The sequence below is a fragment of the Callorhinus ursinus genome, unplaced genomic scaffold, assembly GCF_003265705.2.
Source record: "Callorhinus ursinus isolate GAN/ISIS: 27379988/994484 unplaced genomic scaffold, GSC_fseal_2.0 scaffold1, whole genome shotgun sequence".
Classification (NCBI taxonomy): domain Eukaryota; kingdom Metazoa; phylum Chordata; class Mammalia; order Carnivora; family Otariidae; genus Callorhinus; species Callorhinus ursinus.
The window spans coordinates 32,063,898-32,084,358 of record NW_027397063.1 but is presented as its reverse complement, the minus strand read 5'-3'; the positions used below and the strand labels follow the sequence as shown (position 1 = coordinate 32,084,358).

At 36.0% G+C, this 20,461-nt stretch overlaps 2 protein-coding genes across 7 annotated transcripts in view; both read right to left on the bottom strand.

Annotated features, from left to right (window-relative positions):
* Positions 1 to 5,837: 5,837 nt before the first annotated feature.
* On the bottom strand, positions 5,838 to 12,837 carry CUNH3orf38 (chromosome unknown C3orf38 homolog). Of its 2 annotated transcripts, none has more exons than XM_025873018.2 (3): positions 12,397 to 12,837; positions 9,686 to 9,924; positions 5,838 to 8,115 (listed from the first exon to the last, which is right to left on the bottom strand). In XM_025873018.2, the coding sequence occupies exons 1-3, from the start codon at positions 12,521 to 12,523 to the stop codon at positions 7,561 to 7,563; spliced, it is 921 nt and encodes a 306-aa protein (XP_025728803.1). In that variant the 5' UTR covers positions 12,524 to 12,837; the 3' UTR covers positions 5,838 to 7,560. The 2 variants fall into 2 exon arrangements, with proteins under 2 accessions (XP_025728803.1, XP_025728797.1); XM_025873012.2 differs by having other exon boundaries at positions 5,838 to 8,118; positions 12,397 to 12,829.
* Positions 12,838 to 17,446: 4,609 nt separating this feature from the next.
* Positions 17,447 to 20,461, bottom strand: part of ZNF654 (zinc finger protein 654) — an 83,317-nt gene continuing 80,302 nt past the window's right edge. For all 5 annotated transcript variants that reach the window (XM_073892164.1, XM_025872995.2, XM_073892176.1 and 2 more), the window contains one exon: positions 17,447 to 20,012. In XM_073892164.1, coding sequence (XP_073748265.1) covers positions 20,005 to 20,012 — 8 coding nt within the window. In that variant the 3' untranslated portion in view covers positions 17,447 to 20,004. The remainder of the gene's footprint in view (positions 20,013 to 20,461) is intronic.

The following is a 20,461-nucleotide window of genomic DNA, read 5'->3' as shown; positions in this document are numbered from 1 at the left end:
CAGTCTATAATTTGGCCTTCTGTCAACCAATTGCACTTTTCAACTAAAACATGAAAATATATTTTGAACATATGTAACAAAGCAAAAAAGTTTTACACAACAGTAGTTCAAACAACTTCAGAATTTCTAGTGATTAGAAAATAGGAAACAGGGGTGCCTGGGTGGCTCAGTCGTTAAGCGTCTACCTTCGGCTCAGGCATGATGCCAGGGTCCTCGGATCGAGCCCCGCGTCAGGCCCCCTGCTTGGCGGCGAGCCTGCTTCTCCCTCTCCCACTCCCCCTGCTGTGTTCCCTCTCTCACTATGTCTCCCTCTGTCAAATAAATAAATAAATCTTTAAAAAAAAAAAAAAAACGGAAAATAGGAAATTATTTTAAAGGCTTCATACTTTTTTCTAGAAATGTGTAATATTTCATCCTGTTTTTCCCTCTGTAAATAGAAATACACACACTACACATATATTTATAAATGTGTATTTGTTAAAAAAAAGAATAAAAAGTGTTTTTCAATGAGCATAATTTATAAGGAAGCAAAATAATTTCTTCAACTTCAATGAACTACAAATTCCTTTAAAATATTGAGTTGCTAAGAAAGCATACACTCCCAAAACCATGTAACTTCAAAATAGCAGTTTAGAAATCATCAAATTGTTTATTTTTACAAGTGAAGAAAATGAGAATTAGAGTTTAAATTCTTTCACTATAAGGTAGTAGCAGTAGTCAGATTAGAAATGAAGTGCAAGAAAAAAAACAGGCTTTGTAGTTTAAAAATTAAATCATCCCTTCACCCACGCACCAGCCCCCTCCCCCCGCACGCAAAATAAAAACAAAAAAAAAAAAAAAAAGGAAAAAAATCTCCATAACAAAATTTTGTGAACTTCAGCACAGTACTTAACTTTTGGGGCCTCAGTTTCTTCATCTTTTATAAAAGCATAATAAAACTTTAATACTTCTATCTAGCAGATTATTGCTGATTGTATTAGAGCTCATATATAATATTCAGGAAGATAACTTTGGCTTTATTCATTAAACAAATATTTATGAGCACCTAATACATGCGCTAAGCACTGTCTTTAGCAAACAGGCAAAGGGCTAGGAATATAAAAGGCTCTGAAAAAGTATCATGTGTTCCCTTATTTATGTCTTTAATAAATATCAACTTGAATACCTAGTCTCTGTGCAAAGCAATGGAAAAAAATGAAAGCCAAACAGCTATAGTCTCTGCTCTCAGTTTAAAATCTAGTGGGGGAGATTAACAAGTTAGTAAATTAATATTTAAAGTGCTACGGCTGAAATAAACAGGAGCTCTGATAAATATTAAAAACGGGATCCACTTACAGAGGAGAAAACATTTAAGACAAATCCTAAAAGATAAAAATTAAGCAGCCATGCAAAAAGCTAGGAAAATTTTAGAAATATACACAAAACACCTCAAGAGAAAAAATGTTTGACTTAAAAGAAATTTCCAGTTTTTAAACCATTTCAATCATAGCCCTTTTATTTCTATATTATCAGACTGCAACAACAAAAAAAATTAAGTTTCACTATTTTATATACAGACCCACCTTGACTTACATGGGGTTACATCCCAATAACCCAACAGAAGTTGAAAATATCATTAGGTTGAAAATGCATTTAATAGGTTAGGACCTATTGAATACTTTATCTTTGCCTAGTCTACCTTAAGTGTGTTCGGAACACTTATATTAGCCTACAGTAGGGCAAAATTATCTAATACAAAACCTATTTTATAATAAATAAGGTGTCGAGTATCTCATGTAACTTACTGAATACTGTAATGAAAGTGAAAAACAGAATGACTATATGGATACCGAATGATTTTAAGTATACAGGTTGTTTATCCTTATGACTGCATGGCTGACTGGGACATGGGGCAACCTGCTGCTGACCAGCACCGAGAAGACCAAAATTCAAAGTACCATTTCTACTGGGACACCTGGCTGGCTTAGTCGGAGCATATGACTCCTGATCTTGGGGTGGTGAGTTCAAGCCCTACGTGGGGTGTAGGGATTACTTAAAACAAGTATGGTTTCTACTGAATGCATTTCAATTTCATGCCTTTGTAAAGTTGAAAAATCCTAAATCGAACCACTGTCAAGTCAGCGACTGTCTATACTTGCCAATAAAAGCAGAGAACTAAGTAAGCACAGGACAAATACTAAGACTACTTAATAGCAGATGCTGGCTGGACCAAACAATGCATGAAAACGAGTGAAATCAAACCTAGATGGTGATGAAAACCAGATCAGAAAACCTGGACTTTATTTTGGAGGTAATACAATATACCACTGAAAGTTCTGAGCATGGAAGATATGATGAAAGCTGTACTTTAAGTAAATTTTAATGTTATGTAAAAAATATTAAAGCAAAGAAATAAATTACTGAGTCAATGTTTAGGTAAAGAAATTCTAATTATAGTAGCAGCTGAAATAGAAAGCAATACTGGAGATATGTTGCATCTAGACAGGGAAGGAAATTAAATGTGTGAAACAGACTGTTTCTGAGGCTGAAAGTACAACAGGAAGGGAAGAGGACTAGTGATTGTGATGAGACACTGAGTTCAAGAAATTTCATGTAAATTTTTACATATATTTTTATATATCCCAATTACCTATATTCCTTTTTATATCATACATGAGCATTCTATCTTTTCAAGTGGTTTTAAATCACCAAGCAACTTAAGTATAATTACAAGAGGATACAGCATGCACTAACACTCCTACTCTGTATTTAGATAAACAATAGAGGTTAAAGGCATCTTTGCTTTGGAAATCAGAGCCAGCAAATGACCTTCATACTGAAGACAGTCAAAAGGATTCATCAAAAACTGGATGGGAGAAATAAGTGAAGGGGATTAAGAGTACACTTGTTGGGATGAGCACTGAGTAATGTATGGAATTGTCGAATCACTATATTGTATATCTGAAACTAATGTAACACTGTATGTTAATTATACTACAATTAAAAAAAAAATCTTTTAGAAAAGAATCACCAGGTCAAGTAATTTACCATCTACTTAGGGAGGCGGGAGTAACTTACATGTAACAATTTGAGAATTAAATAGAATACTAACCATCAGTATTTTAAGAGATGGAAAAGATTAACACAAACTTGTGAAACTAAATACTTCAAGAAAAAAGGCTTTCCTAAGTAGTTAACTGATTTTAACTTTTGTTCAGAAAACGTCAGATGAGTAACACAGTTGGCACTGTGCAGCAGGGGCTTCTTTCAATTCTTAAATTCATTAATTCAAATGTAACTAATTTCATACTTGAAATTTAGGGTGTCTAAAAACTGAGGATGAAAACTGCTAACCAAAGAACCCTCAGTAAATGACTCACTATGAAGGGCTATACTGGCCAGTACTAGGAACAGAAATTAGGAGGTACCAAATTCTAGGCCAGTGATTCTATTAACACTTCATGTCTAACACATTTCTGAAGTTTATGGTTTAATACTTTGAAGTACATTCTATCTCACAGTAAATAATACTCCATTTTAATATTAATGTTTTACTGAAGGACTACTGGAAAAGGTTCAAACTAGAAAAAAATAAAGCTAAAAAGATTTAGTGCACTCTAATACAGTTCTGAAATATTTTCCTTCCAACTCTAAATGAAGTGGTCTGTCAAAATATCTTATATTCTGCATTGATACGATCAATATGGCACAGCCAGGGTCACACAGCTATTTAAAATTTCAATTAAGTGTTCTTTTTTCCTGACCCATACGAAAAGATATAACCATACCCTAAAAAAAAGGGCCTAAAGTAGTTCTCACCCTAAGACATCTAAACTAGGAAACTGAAACTTAACAGGAAATTTAGGTAAATAACCTATTGATGTATTATTTTATCTTGTGCTTGATTCAGTCACTTAAATTGTAGATGCTCCATAAATATATGCCAAATAAACTTGAAGAGAACCCAGATGCAGAAAGTCTTATTTCCCAACACTTGCAGTGGTGCTATCTGCATTCAAACTTGAGTATGTACAAACGTTATAAATAGGGTGGGAGTGAGGGGAGTGAGAAGGAATGGTGTGAGATCACGTATACAAGGCCTTCAGAGGAAATGATCCTATGTTTAAAATCCTTCAAAAAAATGAGCAGTATACAATCATTACTAAATAAACATCTCAGGATAAAGTTTTTGTAAAGATCTACAGTTTTTTGTTTTTTGTTTTTTTAAGATTTTACTTATTTGAGAAGCAAGGGGGTTCGCCACAGGGGCAGAGGGAGAGGGAGAAAACAGGCTCCCTGCTGAGCAGGCAGACCAATGGGCTCATTTCCAGGACCCTGGGATCATGACCTGAGGAGAAGGCAGATGCTTAACCAACTGAGCCACCCAGGCGCCCTGAGAATTTTTTTGAATACTTTTTCTTTTCAGACTTTTCCCTCAGACTTTCTCTAAGGCATGTTATTGTTCATTAAATTTATCTTGCCAAAATAAAATGAATTTGGAATATTTTTGTTCCACTTAACAGTATTTCAGGTTTTGTCTTAGTATCTGATGTCTTTTGAAAAACAAAATCCACAAATTAACAACTGTCATAAACGAACAGATTTCCTATTCTTTCATTCAGAAGGAAGATTTAGTCCTCTAGCTTAGGGACTCCAGCAAGGGCACAAAATTTTCTAAAAATAATTTTAATATCGAAGAGTAGTTTGGAGGAAATATAACTATTATGGCAGGATTTTAACATGAAGTATAAGGATCCTTATAGGAGTCACATATGTGCCTTAGGAAGTCCATAAGAGCTCACTGAAATAATGCACAAATTGTAATACTATATACAAACACATTTTCTGGGGACAGAACACAGCTCTCATTTTTCAAAAAATCCATGACCACTCCCCACAGCCCAAATTAAGAACCATGAAGAAAAAGGCATCTAAGTTTGTGAATACGGATACTAATAAAAACATTAGAGTATGGTTTTTGTTCATGTTTATCATCTACTTAGCCATAAGAGCCATTTTGTTAAAACACAAAATTGCTGATTTTTTAAATTAAGCCACTATTCTTTAAGCCCTTTTTTCTGGTGCTATTACAATTTCTTACAGGCACTGGGTAACTAGCTTCCTTTAGCTTAAGGAAACACAGGAACGAAGTTTTCCTGTGTTGGCCATTTGCAAGCTGATTTTATAAAACAGAGATGGCTTTTTTCTATTATTTGGTATTTTAGTTAAGACTCATGAAACTTGTTTTTGGCATTCTAGATACTAATAAAACATCCCAATGTAACTATTACTTTAAGATATTTTTATTTTAACAAGAACAGATACTTCATGTATGCCCTATTATTAGGCTATCACAAATCAGTCTACAGTAAATAAAGCCCAGTTGCCCCCCTGGTTTGACCATTCAATCACTATGAATTATGTGTAGTGCTGTATTCTTTACTACTTTACTCCAACAACTTTAAAATACCAGTTGAGGGTGAAATGAAGCAAAAGAGACCTAAAGCTGGGGTCTCTGCCATTCCCTAACATATACAAAACAAAGGGAGGGTAGCAAAAGAGTTATCTGCAGTGTGCTTCTGGACCTTCTCAAAGACCTGACCAAGCTTTAAGCTTCGTGAATAAATCTCAATTCCTCCAGGTGTTCTTTCTCTGAACAAAAAAATATACACTTCCCCTAAAATGGTTAGAGCATTCCAGTTTATCCCATTCTGACCCTTGGGCTTTTTAAATTTAGTAAATTTTAAAAGGTTAAATTTGTTAGCTTGGAGCCTAAAAGTTTCTGTGTATCCATGTATGAAATTCAAACAGATGAAATGATCAAAAAACCCCATCACTAATAAGAACCAAAGACAAAATCCAGATGCAGAAAAGTCTTTTATACAGTATGTAAACTTCTTTTACTCATACCTTAACCCATTTAGTTAAACATTAGGTCCTACTATGTGGCCCAGCTGTAGGGATTCACAGTAAATAAAACATAGTTCCAATTCTTGAGAGAGTCTATCAGGAAGATTTCAAACTTCTAACGCTGATTAAAAGAACATGCAAACATTGCAGCCTTACTTGAGCATTACACAAATTCAAAAAGCCAATACTGAAGGTAGCCAGAGGCAATTTCTGCCCACCCTGAGCATCTGTAGTAATATTTCTGCAGTACTCGTCATCAATACCACAAAAGAAACAGATGGGAATAGTTTTTAATTTTATTCTTTACTCAGGATATTTATTGAGTACATGTTATAATGATACTCTATACTTAAAGGAGAAAATGATAACTTGCTTTAAATCTAAACAATATACTATTCTTATAGCAGACAGTAGGAATTTCCCTCCTTTATTAAGTTTTTATTTTAAGATGTATCAATTTGTACTCCTCCTAAAAGGCTGGCATTAAAATACAAAAAAGATGAGTTTTTTCCTCTTGCTTCCAAAATTCTTGTTACCCTAGATGATCACGAGAAGAGTTAAAGGTAAAAAATTAACATGTACAACACATCATCACAACTCCCAGCTGAATTTTTTCCACATGGCACTTTTGTAAATTAAAATTACTAACGAAATCAAAGATCAGCAAGTAGTTGTGAAGTGATGAAGACTTTAAACCCCAAAGCAGCTATGTAATTAATCTGGCAACTTAACTTTGTAATTCAAACCTAGTAGAGTAATTTAGAGGTAAAAAAATCCTAATAATTTTAATTTATGATGTGGGAGTATATCTATATATGTATATAGATATGACCACATTATAAATTTGTGTGTGTTTTTGGGTTTTGTTTTGTTTTTTTTGGTCACCTCTTCCAAGATCAATCAAGAGGAAAACAGTAATTCATTTAAGTTAGAACTGGGCACACCTTTTAAAAAATTTCAACAGTATGTTTCCTTTAGATGGCATTACAATAAATGTTCTATATAACTGTTAGCTGAAGCCTTAGATAAGAATAAGGTCTGTTGTGAGAACAGCATTTATCATTGCCCAAGAGTTCAGAAAATGTTGCAGATTTTAAGATATTTAGCTTGGACTACTATAGACAACTGAAAGATGTTCCTCATTTTAAAAAGGCAAAGTAAATTTACGTTATTTGACTTTTTGCGTGAGAATGTCACTCAAGTTTTCTAAAATGGTAACTCTGAGTTTACATTAAACCTTTCCGACATGAAAAGTACAGATATGAGCAGAATATTCACTAAGTAAAATGAAAATATTACCTGGTTTCTAAGGCACACCGTTAGTTATACCATCTAAAGTGGGATTTATTTGATGAACTGCATTAGCTCTCAGAACATTTGCTGCAAGTCATGTAGAAAGAGGCAAGTATTCACATAATACGTTAGTCTATTGTCAAGAAAGACACTTCAACTAAAATATGTCAATCCTCACATCTGAAATCACTTAGACATTACTGATGTGATATCTGGAAGAGTTCCTGTATAGAAGGTTTTTTAGACTGACAAACATGTTCAGTGCTTTAGAGGGCTGGGTGAACTCAGTTCTCTTTTGTTCAACAATGCCTCATCTCCACTGCATAAAGCTTGGTCTCCAGTTCCACTATCCAATGCCTGCCTTACATTAAGTTGTACTTAGTTGGTACTGCATAAAGTAACAGTGTTATAAAAGGCCTCTAGATCACAAGGTTCAAATGTAATAGCTGGTTTCATTAATGTTCCAGGAGCAAGAGAACCCTCTCCAATAATTCTCAGGTTGATAAATTTGATTTTCCACGTATTTTCTACAAAAGGGCAGCGTATGAGTCCAAAAATTTGTTCAAAAATGCCCAAACAAGTATTCCCTCGGTGGACAGTCCCAGCAACTCCAACCATAACCAGACCATGCGGAGAAGAAGCACATTTCAGTCCACGGGAATCTAGGTTGGGACTGAGAAAAAGATACTCTTCTTTCACTAGTGACAGCAGACGAAGGCTCACAATTTCTGCTCCATAATAGTCTATCACATTTTGTTCAGAGGTGTTGTAATAAAACCTAAGCTTGACATCGTGCCAGAAGTGCTGTGGCCCCCATTCATCTTGAGGTGGTCCCAGAAAAGGATTCTGAGAATTAAGAAGTTCAAAGAACCAGTGACAAAATTCTTCTCCTAATCGACGAAAATCAACTTTTTCAGTTTTATCTTCTTTTTCCTGCTAAGATAAATAAAATATAAAATATAACCAAGGTCAGTTCTCACATCTTTTTTTCTACCTCGTCTGTTTTAGAGCTAAGTTTTCATATGCTGAGTATAACAGAAGCTAAATAAACTACAAGTGAACTCACTGAACCCATCACGCACACACTGTTCTTCCAAAAAGGGGAAAAATCATTTTAGAATTTCCCACCTTAAACATCTGAAAATTCAGCTGAGATTAAGGTTTAACAAAGCCTCTCAAAATATCAGCATGAACAGTCAACAATGATTTACGTAAGTATTTTCTCTTGATTGTGTCAGTGGTTTCACAATGTCTGTCCAAGCAGCATGTATGCTTTAAATGGATACACTTCTTTGCATATAAACTACACTAAAGTTGGTAACAAATAAGAATTTTTTACTATCTTTAAACAGAGTTCTAATACGACTACGACTGAAAATACATTACTTTTTATGATTGGGATTATTTTTGTACTGTTATTTCTTTTTTACAAAGGGTAATATTATTGCAAAAATATACCTGACAAGCTTGATTTTACTCATCTATGTGAATAGATGAGAATATTCCAGAGCACAGTACCTCATTTTGATGGTAAGAATCTTTTATTGACAGAGCACCCATGATTGAGTATGTCTGGCTTTGTGCTTGGGACTTACGGACTATTTCCTTCTATCTTCAAAAGCCTATTTACACAGATACTATCATTATTGTGCCTGCTTTATAGATAAAGTAAACAGGGCTCAGGAAAGTCAAGTTACTCGCTCAAGTTCACACCTAGCACAGGGCAGGACCTATCTGAAGTCACATCTGTATGATTTCAGAGTCAACATTCTCTTTAGCATATTAGGAAAGCTCTTAGAAGATCCTTTCCTAACGTGAAAGCAAATGCCTCTTACTGTAAAACCTCACAAATTCAAAGTATGTAGTTTAAAATTTGCAAATTCATGGAAGGGGCTTCTGGAGTGGGTGGCAAATTTCTATTTCCTGACCAGCATGGTCATTACAAATGTTTTTGCTTCATGGACATTTATTAAGCTATTTATCTGATTTGAAAAGGGGGTGGTCTTTCTGTGCTTTGTTTAAAAAATAAATAAATAAATAAATAAAATTTGCAAATTACCTAGAGTTCATACAGTCAATATTTAAATATTCACAGAATACCTAAAATGTCCAGTGGATACAAAGAAATAGGAACAGACAACGTCAGCTGGAGGAAATTATTACAAGAGGATTTTTCCTAGCTTAAAAAAAAAAAATCAAATGTAAAAATTACTTAAGTTTCTCTCATAGAATTTTTACAATTTAATACCTTTAGATTAATTAATTATGTGTGTGTGTGGATTGGATTTATAGAGTGTTCCAATTTGTGTGTGTGTGTTCCACATACATACAAATTAATACCAAATTAATACCTTAATACTGGTCTTCCTTTAGAATGCAAAGGATATGATGTGAAGCTAAATTATAAAAGCCAAAATATTAGCCCTGTTCCCACAGATCTAGGATTATCTAAAGAGTTTAGACAGAACTATGATTTAGGGTATAAATATAAGATCTATTTTACCTGTTGAAATAGTCTCATGTCCTCTGTCTTAACTGGCTCTGGTGTTTCCTTCAATTTCAGATGTAACTGCTTTTTCCAGTAATCCTTTGCATGCTGAATAAGATTGTGCTTTTCAGTAGCTGGAGGTATAATAACCCCCTGTGTTGCCAAGTACTTGAATATGACTTCTCGGTGGACTTTCTTACGCTTCAAAAGTTCTTCTGCACTTTGACTGTACAATAATATTGCACGAATGGCATCTAGAAGGAAATTATAAAGATTAGTAGAAAATCACAAGTCACTTGTAAATCTGTCCAGGGTCAGCAGAAACCCTATCAAATAATATTTATAAATTCTTGTCATGGCATTACTCTTTTTGCATGAGATGGTAATTTTTAAAAACCAGAAAGTGGGTTGTCAGATTTTGGTTTTAAAAATTTTTTTCTTTATGCTTTAAACTTCCCTACATAAACTTACTTACCTCTTCCTTTCACTTCTCATAAGATAGTAAAAGTTTTGCATTTTTTTAAAAAAATGACATGTTTTGAGAAAAAAATTTGAGCCAGAGAAAAAAATTTTTTTCTAAGAAGGCCAATGGACCTAAATTCATTTATAATCCCTAACATAGGTAAAATTACAGTTATTTTAGATGTGCAAGGACGTTTAAACTCCTTACTCTATAGACAATGAAAGTTGAGAATATATGAGGTATCAATAATCATGCTTCTAAGAAGTGGCAGAATACTTGTATTCTTTTTTTAATTTAAAAAAAGGTGTTATATTAAATAACAGATCAAAGATTATTTTTTACATGCATAAAGAATACATAATAGCAAAAAAATGAACTCCCATGTATATACAACATACTTAAGACATAAGATATTACTAGTATCTTTGAGGCCCTCATTTTAACCCTCCCTACTTAATACTATTCCCTCTCTCTACTCACCCACCTTAGAGATAGCTGCTATCCTAAATGTTGTTTATCAATACCTTGCTTTTCTTTATAGTTGTACAGCATAACTATGAACTCCTAAACAATACAGTTTGGTATTTTTGGAACACTCTATAAATCCAATCCACACACACACACACACACACACACAGTCTTTCATATTCAGCTTTTCACTTAATATTGTTTCTGACATTAATCTGTGGATACATGTAGCTCTAATTTTTCGACTGTTAATTCATTTAACTGTACCACAGTAAATTATATGACTACATCACAAGGTTATCTATTCTGTTCATAGATTTTTACTGGGTGTGTCCAATTACAAACACCATCACTTTTAACATTTTCATAAATGTCTCCCAGTGCACAGAGGGGCAAGCAGCATGAGGGTCATCTGGGAGCTGAAGAAATGCTGAATTTCTGGGCTCACTCCAAAACTACTGAATCAGAATCTGCATTTTTCACAAGAATCCTGAGGGACTGATTCACAGGCACATTCAAGCTTGAGAAGCTCAGGTCCAGAATATAAACCCGGAAGTAAGCAAATAATTCCACTTAGAGATGATGTCAAACTTGTTTTCCAAAGTTCTAATTTACACTCCTCCAATTGTCAAAGACCTAAACGATCACCACGTTTAGTTTTTTGCCAATCCGGTAGACAGGAAAACACTGTGTTTCGGTTTTCATTTCATTGCTTTTTAAAGAGATTATCTTTTCATATGCTTACTATTTTCTTCCTCTCTGAGAAATGCCTTCTCCTAATCATTTAACATTTCTGTACTGGGAAGTTTCTTTTTATTTGCTTTTAGACCCACCAACAATTAAATCCAACATTTTTATCTATTACAATTTTAAACTCACACTCACAAGGACTGTTAGGTGGTGATTAGCACGTGAAATATATAAATGCTTAAGAACTATATTAAGTCTAAAACTATCTGCATTCGAAATTCTTAGGAATTTCTTCTCTTAAGTTTGAGGAAACATTAAGTTTGAAGTTTCAAATGAATGATTTTCTTAAATGGCAAAAACGTACATCCAATTTAAAAGCAGAGAAATACAGATTATGCTTTTGTAGTTATTTAAGTCATACTAACGTAGAAGTTTGGAGTTTTCACATTTTAAAGTAAGACTGTCCCGATGATATGCCAAGTGAAATACACACACAAGCTTCTTGATTACATTTTTATATGGAGTAGCTAACAATCAATATTGATTGAATATTCATAACCCTTTAAAAGTACTCTACAGAAATGTTTATTTGGCTCTGAAAACAACGTATTCCTACTACACAAAACCATCTCAGAAAAAAAATTAGATCCCAAAAGAGACATGGATTCAAACTATCTGCTCTTTTATTACAGCAGTTTTAACTACGAGGCTGAAAGTGTTTATATCCTCCCAGAGGAGTCAGTCAGCAGCTGACTCCTCAGATCCGCCGAAACTGAAAATGAAAAACACCCTGGAAATTCTGAAATCACTATTCACGTACTCTAAATTCTCGAAAAAATAAGCATTTGCCCACACATCCAGCAGATAAAACCTGGAAGCAGAGCCGTCTGCAGTGCCACCACCTCTCCCGGGGATCTGGCGCTTCAGGGCCGCCTGAAGGCGCACGGCGGCTCCCAGGCCGGGAGGCGGCGGCGGCGGCAGAGTTCCGCCCCAGCACCGTCGGGCCCCGATGCGGGGCGAGGTCTCGCACCTCCTCTACTCCCACGTTCTGGCCACCTGGGGCCCGAGGGGGCGTCCGCCCTTGGGGAGAAAAGTCAACACTTACCTTGGCGGTCCTCAGGCCGCACCAGGCGGTTGGTGATGGTGTCGCACAGGGCCATGATATCATCGTTGTCTAGTAAGCCGAGGAGGTTACGACAGCCCTCCATCTCTGGAAAGCTGAGCCCCGACATCTCGACCCCCAAAGGAGGGGGGGAAGAGGACTACCCAGTGACGCCGTCCCCGCAGGCCCACCAGGCCGGCGCCTAGGCAACATACACCGGAAGTGCCTTTCCTGTTGTTCTCAGCCAAAGGGCCTCCGGTATTCCAAACCCCTGGGCGGAAGTGATTGCCAACAAGGTCAATCAGGAAATGTGGTGCTCCGACTTGTCGTTCCGGGGTGGACAGGACGGAGGGGAATCCAACGGATCTCACTTTAGGAACTACCGCGTTTGCACCGAGAACAGCGATCTTCCACAAGGAACCTGGTTCCGGAAAGCGAAGCCCTTTACTCTGAGGAGTCCAACCTCCAAAAATGCGCCTGGGAGGGCTGCGCAGGTGCAGGTGCGTGGAAAGCGGGTGGCGGTCCCTGCGCACGGCGAGCTCCCGTGATGCCGCGGGGCCGGCCAATGGAGGCGCCTATTCCCCGCCCGTGGGTCTGACCCCCGGGAGCGCTTGAACGTCCTCTGCGGCCAGTTCTGAGTGGGGTGCACCTGTAGTTTGATGTTCTTAAATTACGCAGTACAGTATTAAAATAATTTGGTTCTGTTTAGCAATAGACTATGAAAGGTTAAAAAAAAAAAAGTCACCTATCACATGCCATGCCTTCTTGCTTTCATCTCTAACGGATCGGCTGTTGCTTGATTCCGGTCCTCTCCAGCTTGGTTTTAGACGATGCTGTATCGCGAGCAATTTAGGGCTGGGGACTCTGGAAGCCAGATTACCAGGGTTTTACTCCGCCACCATTCACTAACTGTGACCATGGACATGCTTCTTAGCCTTTTTGTCCCTCAGTTTCCTATCTCGAAATGGACCTAGTAGAGTTAGCTACCTCATAGGTTTGCGGGTGCGGGGGTGCGGGGCGGGGTGAAGGACAGTGCCTGGCACCTAGAAGGAACTCAGTGCATGTTAGCTGCTGCTGTTAGTGTGGCAGCTACTCGTATTCACCAATGGAGAAGTCATGCTGGGCTCGACCGAGAGCGATGAGGAATCAGGCTTAAACATCGTCACTTGCCTCTAGCCTCTTCCACATTTTAGGCATATTTTTGATTTGTTAACATTTAATTAGGGTATTGCCATTTTGTAACTGAAATGTACATTTCTGCAGATCCAGGTGAGCAAATTTAACGTTTTAAAAAATACCACAGCTAAATGTCAGTTTTAAAATAAACTGTAAATGTGGCGTAGGCATTCAAAGCATGCCTATACTAATTTGCCAGTGGATGTCATTTGGGGTATCATTTACTCAACAGATAAAAATCCTTTATTTTTCGGGGCGTCTAGGTGGCTCAGGTCATGATCCCAGAGTCCTGGGATCAAGCCCGCATGGGGCTCCAGCCTCGCATCGGGCTCCCTGCTCAGAGGGAGGCCTGCTTCTCCCTCTCCCACTCCCCCTGCTTGTGTTCCTTCTCTCGCTGTTTGTGTCCAATAAATAAATAAAATCTTTTTTTAAAAAAATCCTTCATTTTTCATTAAGTATTGAGTATGTACTATGCTAGGGATTGAAGAACATTCAGAGAAATGACACAGACCCTCCTTTCAAGGATCTTTTGAGAGTGCTGCAAGGGCTAACAAGTGCTCATCATGCTGGTGTGGGACCATATAGAAGGCATACCCAACCTTTTCTTTCATTCATTCCTTCATTTAAAAAGGGAAAAAAAAAGTATTTATTGAGCACCTATTTGCCAGACATTGTTCTTTGTGTTGGAACAAATACAGTTTCTTTGGAGCTTTCAGTCTAGTGAGAAGAAATAGACAGTAAACATATAAGAAACTATATACTGTACCAGGAAATGCTATTGAGAAAAATAAATCAAAAGGAGGGGGATAGAGCGGATGTTGCGTTTTTATACAGCCTGTCAAGAGAGAGTTCTCTAAGTAATATTGAAAGAAAGACCTGAGGAAAGTGAGTGAAGCACAGAAGAGTGTTGGGGGAGGAAACAATATTAGAGGTTGAAGGAAGAAGCAGAGTGCTTGGCAATGTAGGAAGGAGGCCAGAGCAGCCTGTTCAAGGAGGAGGCAGTGAGGTTAGAGTTGCAGTCAAGATTGAGCAGGGTTTCTCAGTGAGGCACTATTAACATTTTGGGCAGGATAATTCCTTGTTTGGGGGCTGTTCTATGCATTGTTCTATGCATGTTAACAGCATCCCTTGCCTCTACCCACTAGATGCCAGTAGCACCTCCTCCCCCAGGTTGTGGCTACCAAAAATATCTCCCAATTTACCAAATGTTCCCCCGGGGGGGGCAAAATCATCCCCAGTTGAGAACCACTGATACAGAACCACCTGTCCAAAAGTTCTTTGAGATAATGAAAATGTTCTGTATCTGTGTTGTTCAGTACAGTAACCATCAGCCACATGTAGCTGTTGAGCAGTTGTAATGTGGCTGGTACAATCAAGGAACCGAATTTTAAGTTTTATTTGAATTTTAGTTAAATTTTAATAGCCATATGTGGCTAGTGGCTACTGTATTGGATATTGCAGATCTAGAGCCTTGCAGGCCATTGTGAAGACTTTGGCTCTTTTACCTGTCTTCATTTTCTGTTATTTTCTCAGTCTCTTACTCCAGACTAGTCACAGTGGTCCCCTTGCTATTTGTTCCTTAAACTTGCCTCTTGCTTTTATTTACTTGAGAGAAGAGCAAGCAAGAGAGAGAGTACGAGTGGGGGTGGAAGGGGGGGGAGAGGGAGAGAAGCAGATTCCCCTCTGAGCAGGGAGCCCAAGAACAGGGGCTCCATCCCTGGACTCTAGGATCGTGACCTTAGGATCGTGACCTGTGCCAAAGGCTAATGCTTAACTGACTGAGCCACCCAGGCACCCCCCGAAATTTAGCATTTCTGAGTTCTTAGGTGATGCTAATTTTGCTGCTCCAGGGACCACACTGTAAGAATCACTGCTAATAGAAGAAAGTGAGACGTCAGCCACCTACTCGTACCAGACTTCATCCTTTGTCTCTGAAATCATTGATCCTCAGGCAGGTCTGACTCTATTTGGATATATTATAGCCACTCATGCTCTGTATTTGCAGGGAAAACTGCATGGTAGAATGAAAACTGCTTGGCATTATGGTTTTAGGAGGACACATCTGATTTTTCAATCCCACCTCTCCTTTGTGACTTCAGTCAAGCTATTTAATGTTTTTGAGCCTTGGTTTCTAAAACGCGGGGTTCCTATCTGTCTTTGAGTTTTAACAATTAGGGGTAACATATATAAATTAGCTAGTTTATAGTAATTTAGTAAAACAGGAGACATTTCTTCTCCAGTGTGTGGCACTCATAAATAAGGCATGAACCTCTCCCCCACTTTTAGTTTTAATTCCACGTAATACTGGATTGCCGCTCCATTTGACATCTTCATATACAGCAAAAACCCCTGACCCTTTTATTGGTTGATTCTTGAAGCTGGTATGAAATTTATATTAAGCTCTGAAAAGCAACCTCTTTTGTTTATCTTGGAAGCATACTTAGTAATATTGCTTTCCAGAATTCCTCAAGTCTCAGGAAAAAAAAAAGTCTAGATAACTCCAATACCTTTATCTAAATACCTCAGTACATTTAATAGTCTAAAATCATATGACCAAAAGCATAGACTGAGAATTCCAGATCTCAGCTCTAGAATGCTTGAATAACTTTCCCATTGTTTTTCAAAGCATGTTTGCTGTATGTGCAAATCACTGGACGTACCACCGTCCTTTCTTTTGCATTGCTATCATCGCATCGAACAAGGTCTTTTTCTACTTCAGCCCTCATTTTTTTCTAGTTGCAAGTGATAGCAAAGGGTATAGCGTGTTTTTCTTTGTTAGTTAACCAAAAAAGTAGGAGCCCTCATGCCCAAGGACTCACTTTTAGCTACAGATTAATTGGTTTACACGTTTTCCCACTGAAATGCTTTTTAGGAAGTCATTTTCATCAATATTTATACCTTATTTCAAAGTGACTTCCCAGTGTTTTGTTTTGTTGTTTTTGTTTTTTGAGTTCCAGCAGATGCTCTTCATCTTTTGAAGATTTACCAACACACTGTCTTTCACTTAGAGAGTTGTGATATTTTTCTACCTACAAAGTTTGCAGAGGGTACCCAAAATAACTTTAATAACCAGCATTCTGTCAACCTGTAATTCCTGCATGTAGACGTTAGTTAAAATAATGTCTAAAATGTTTTACGTAAATTTCTAGATTTTTCTATTTTAAAATGTTTTTAAAAATTAATCATCTGAATATGGTAATATTAACTGAAATAATTCATTCTCTTATGAGACATAATAGGAACTTTCTTATTTACTACATACCTTAAGCCTAATTCCTTTTGAAGCAGTGTGCTACATAAAACTGAACACTTCATTACCAACAAGGACAATGTTTTATTGAACAAGTCTATGTACAGTACAAAAAATTTCTTGAAATGAGACGCTATTGTTGAATTATTGCAGTTCAATGGCTCAGTTTTAATTTGTACTCTTATAAAATGCAAAGTAAAATAATTTAATGTTCAACAAGGAAGCACAAATTTCCTTTCTTGCTGAATCTGTAATATCTTTCACATATTAACAATTCCAAAATGCATATGCAGCATTTAGGCATTCTGAAAAGGTGTTTTACAGTACCAAATAAATTAAAAGATAAACACTATCATCCCTTTTAGGTTTTTCATCCATACAACAGTTTAAACCAAACATGAAAGGAGTACGGCTGAACCTTCAAGTGTGATTTGAAAAGAATCACAAGTTCAGTGTTATAAGTCATCTACTCATTATATAACCGGTTGTTTAAAAAAATGAATATGGCTAAAGCCCAAAGTACCAGTGTCCTTGTCCACGGAGATCCCTCTTTTCTGTAATATCTGAGCAGCAAAAATTCAGATTTGCTATTTTCTTGACCTTACTGAAATAGCAGAAAGTTTATAGTTATTGTTTTGAAGGAAATTTTTATTTAAAAAAAAAGAATTGAAACTTGGTCCATGTAAGATAAGCATATCCTCAAAACAGAAGGAATAGAAAGTAAAAAAGAAGAATCTGAAGAATAGGAAAGCTTCCTTTTCTTCTGAATCCCAAATTAGAACTGTTGGAAGTTTATGCACCCCACCAAAGCAAAATGATAGAAGCTTATGCTTTATAAGACATAAATAATGAAATGTACGCATACTTTCAGTAGCAATCATTTGAGAAGTATATAAAGAGGTTTAGAACAACATGGCCAAATAGATTTTTACAAAACATTCCTTGATTTAATTATGTATAAACCGATTTGATCTAAGTGTTTCAGAAAGTTTTCCCTTAGCAACACAAAAGTAGAAATAAAACCTCAAATTAAAGACAAAATTAACTAGTGGAATATGCTTAAAACATCTTGGTACGAACTGCAGAATGAATGAAAATAATTTGCAGAGATGGATTTGTCAATAGATACAACTTATAAAAAAATAAAAAGTTAAAAATGTGATAAAATGTTAAGTTGTAATTTTAAACTTCTGGAAAATGTACAAAGCAGAAATTATATTTCAAAAAAACTTCATTGTCCAAATGAACTAGTTTCCAAACAGACTATTACATGCTGTATTTTCTACTGAACTGAAATAGAACTCAAGTACTGTATTTTCAGTATCAGGAAGTACAGAGGTGTTTTTTTGTTTGTTTGTTTGTTTGTTTGAGTTGACCCTAAGGGATTTAAAAATCTGATTGAGTTGTTTACTTATCTGTTATTTAAATGTAAATTCCACAGCCTAATGTAGGCTACACAAACAAAACAAAAACCTTAATTTGATTGAAACGGACTTGTGACTATCAATTGCATAGTAGTGAATGAATAAATAAACTAATAAAATTGGGCTTTTTTTTTGATATCTTTCATGACCTAGAAATCCCGATTTAATAAAGTCTGGATGCTGCCTTGGAAGAAATGTCCCCTTCCTTAGTGACTTCATTCAAGAAGCTTAATATCCAAAAATTTGTAATAGTAGAATCCAGTAAGATTATCTGCTTTGAACAAAAATGTATCAGTTGGAATAACTGGAATATTTGGTTGACCATGGTACATTAGTAGCTCCACCTTTTAAGAATTTGCCTTTGCATTTTTGTTCATTTTATCCCTGCTATAGATTAATACACTGACAGGTAAAAGGTCTTTAAGCTTCCTTTTAGAGAATGTACAAGTGGAACATATCTGAGGGGGTATTTTAGAAAACATTTTGTGTTTTAACAATTCATTGCCTAATAAGTTAAAATCTTCCTTAGGAAAATTACTGGTCATCAAGGAAAATAAAAGCATCAATATATCTTAACTGTGTTCCTGCTGTGCAAATTTTTGTGTAAATATTTCCTTTTATATATAAAAATTACTATTCAGACCAAATTCATCACTAATAAATAAGAAAGCATGAGTAGTAGTATGGCTTATTTTAGAATTAACTCTCCTAACTGAATAAAACCAATGAATTCTTGACCTGATTTTAGCTGACATTTTTTTTTTTTTACAGCCAGTTATTTTTATAGGACTGTACTTAGATAACTCACATTAATGTCTAAAAGGACCTTACTATGAATCATCAAGCAATGTCCTAACACTACTCTATATACAAATAGAAATATCCCAGTGTGCTTATACCATTATTCACATTGAGTTATTTGCAATTCAGTGTTTTCCTTCCATTAGATAGCCTTTATGGTCTTAGATTCCTCCCATCTCTCCCCAAAGTTACTGATGGTACTTTTTTATTTAATGGACACTGCTGCCTTTAAATACAATTCACTGGTATTACAAAAATGGAAAGTGGAAAGTTCTATTAAGAGCTTATTAGCAAAGTGTTGTTTTGTTTTCTTTTGTTTTTTAATTTCCAATGCTGGCATAACATTCATTGAACTCTGTCCTAATCAATCATCTTGGAAACAAGTTACAATCTTTTATGGATAGCATGGTGATAAATCAAGTTTTATTTTCATGTATCAGTTTCTAAATTATAATAAACCAAATAGCAGAAGTTCTTTAAACCATGTTTGAAGAGAAGGGAGGATATAATCTGATTATGCATGACAAGAAAACAAATCTCATTTGTAGAATACTTCAAGTTGTTTATTGTAAACAATAAACCCCTCCCCTTTTTTAATAATGGATTAACTTTTCCCTTTCTGTAAGGCCATAGCTGGTTTTTCTTTCTGACTAGTTGCCTGAACATGTTTCTCACGTAAGTGAAACTGAACATGCTGCATTAAGTCATCAACTTTTTAAAGAAATGTGGTTTTCTGGATAACTGGTACTTTGGGAGTTTTGTAATAACCCTTTTGGAGTCTAAACCAGCACATCTCCTCTCTGAGTTCATTCTAGAAAATGTGCTTTGTCTTTATCTTTAGTAATCCAAGACCGCTTGAAAATTAAGGCCATCAGGAAAATAGCAAACTGATGATGCAATTTCTTGCAGTGCTTTTTTCGCACTACTGCTTGATCGACAGATCTTTCTGTAACATTTTTATCAGGCACCTGTAAAACAGAACATGTCTGTTAATTCAAATTTTATAGTTCAACTGAAATTCTAAGTCAGACTCCTGTTTATACTCTTACGCATTCAAAAAATATTGATAGTAGTAGAAAGGCAAGATCTTCCTTTGCTCAATTTTGTCTTTCAATTATTTTCTGGTTCTTTTTCACTTCTGTTTCTGGAAAAGCAGCTCAACTTCACTTGGTTTATATTCTGGCATGCAAATGAAAAACATGTCCATCACAATTACTTTGTTTCTAAAACTTTTATTACATGAAACTTGTAATGAAGAAATGTTTCAGACACAGTGAATGAGTATGATCAAAGAGTATGAAAAACCGTGTCCAAGTTCTGACTTCCACAAGTTCATAGGCTATACCTATGCAAATTACTTAACTTGTGAAATTGCAGCTGCTTGATCTATAAAACAGGAGTAGTAACATCACCTTAA

Bases quoted from the DNA above. Each gene is read 5' to 3' on its own strand.
- CUNH3orf38 (XM_025873012.2), bottom strand. From the start codon at position 12,523: ATGTCGGGGCTCAGCTTTCCAGAGATGGAGGGCTGTCGTAACCTCCTC. The intron at 9,925-12,396 runs GTAAGTGTTGAC...ATTTCCTTCTAG, and splicing joins GCGGCCTGAGGACCGCCAAG to ATGCCATTCGTGCAATATTA. The intron at 8,119-9,685 runs GTAAAATAGATC...TATTTATCTTAG, and splicing joins ACATGAGACTATTTCAACAG to CAGGAAAAAGAAGATAAAAC.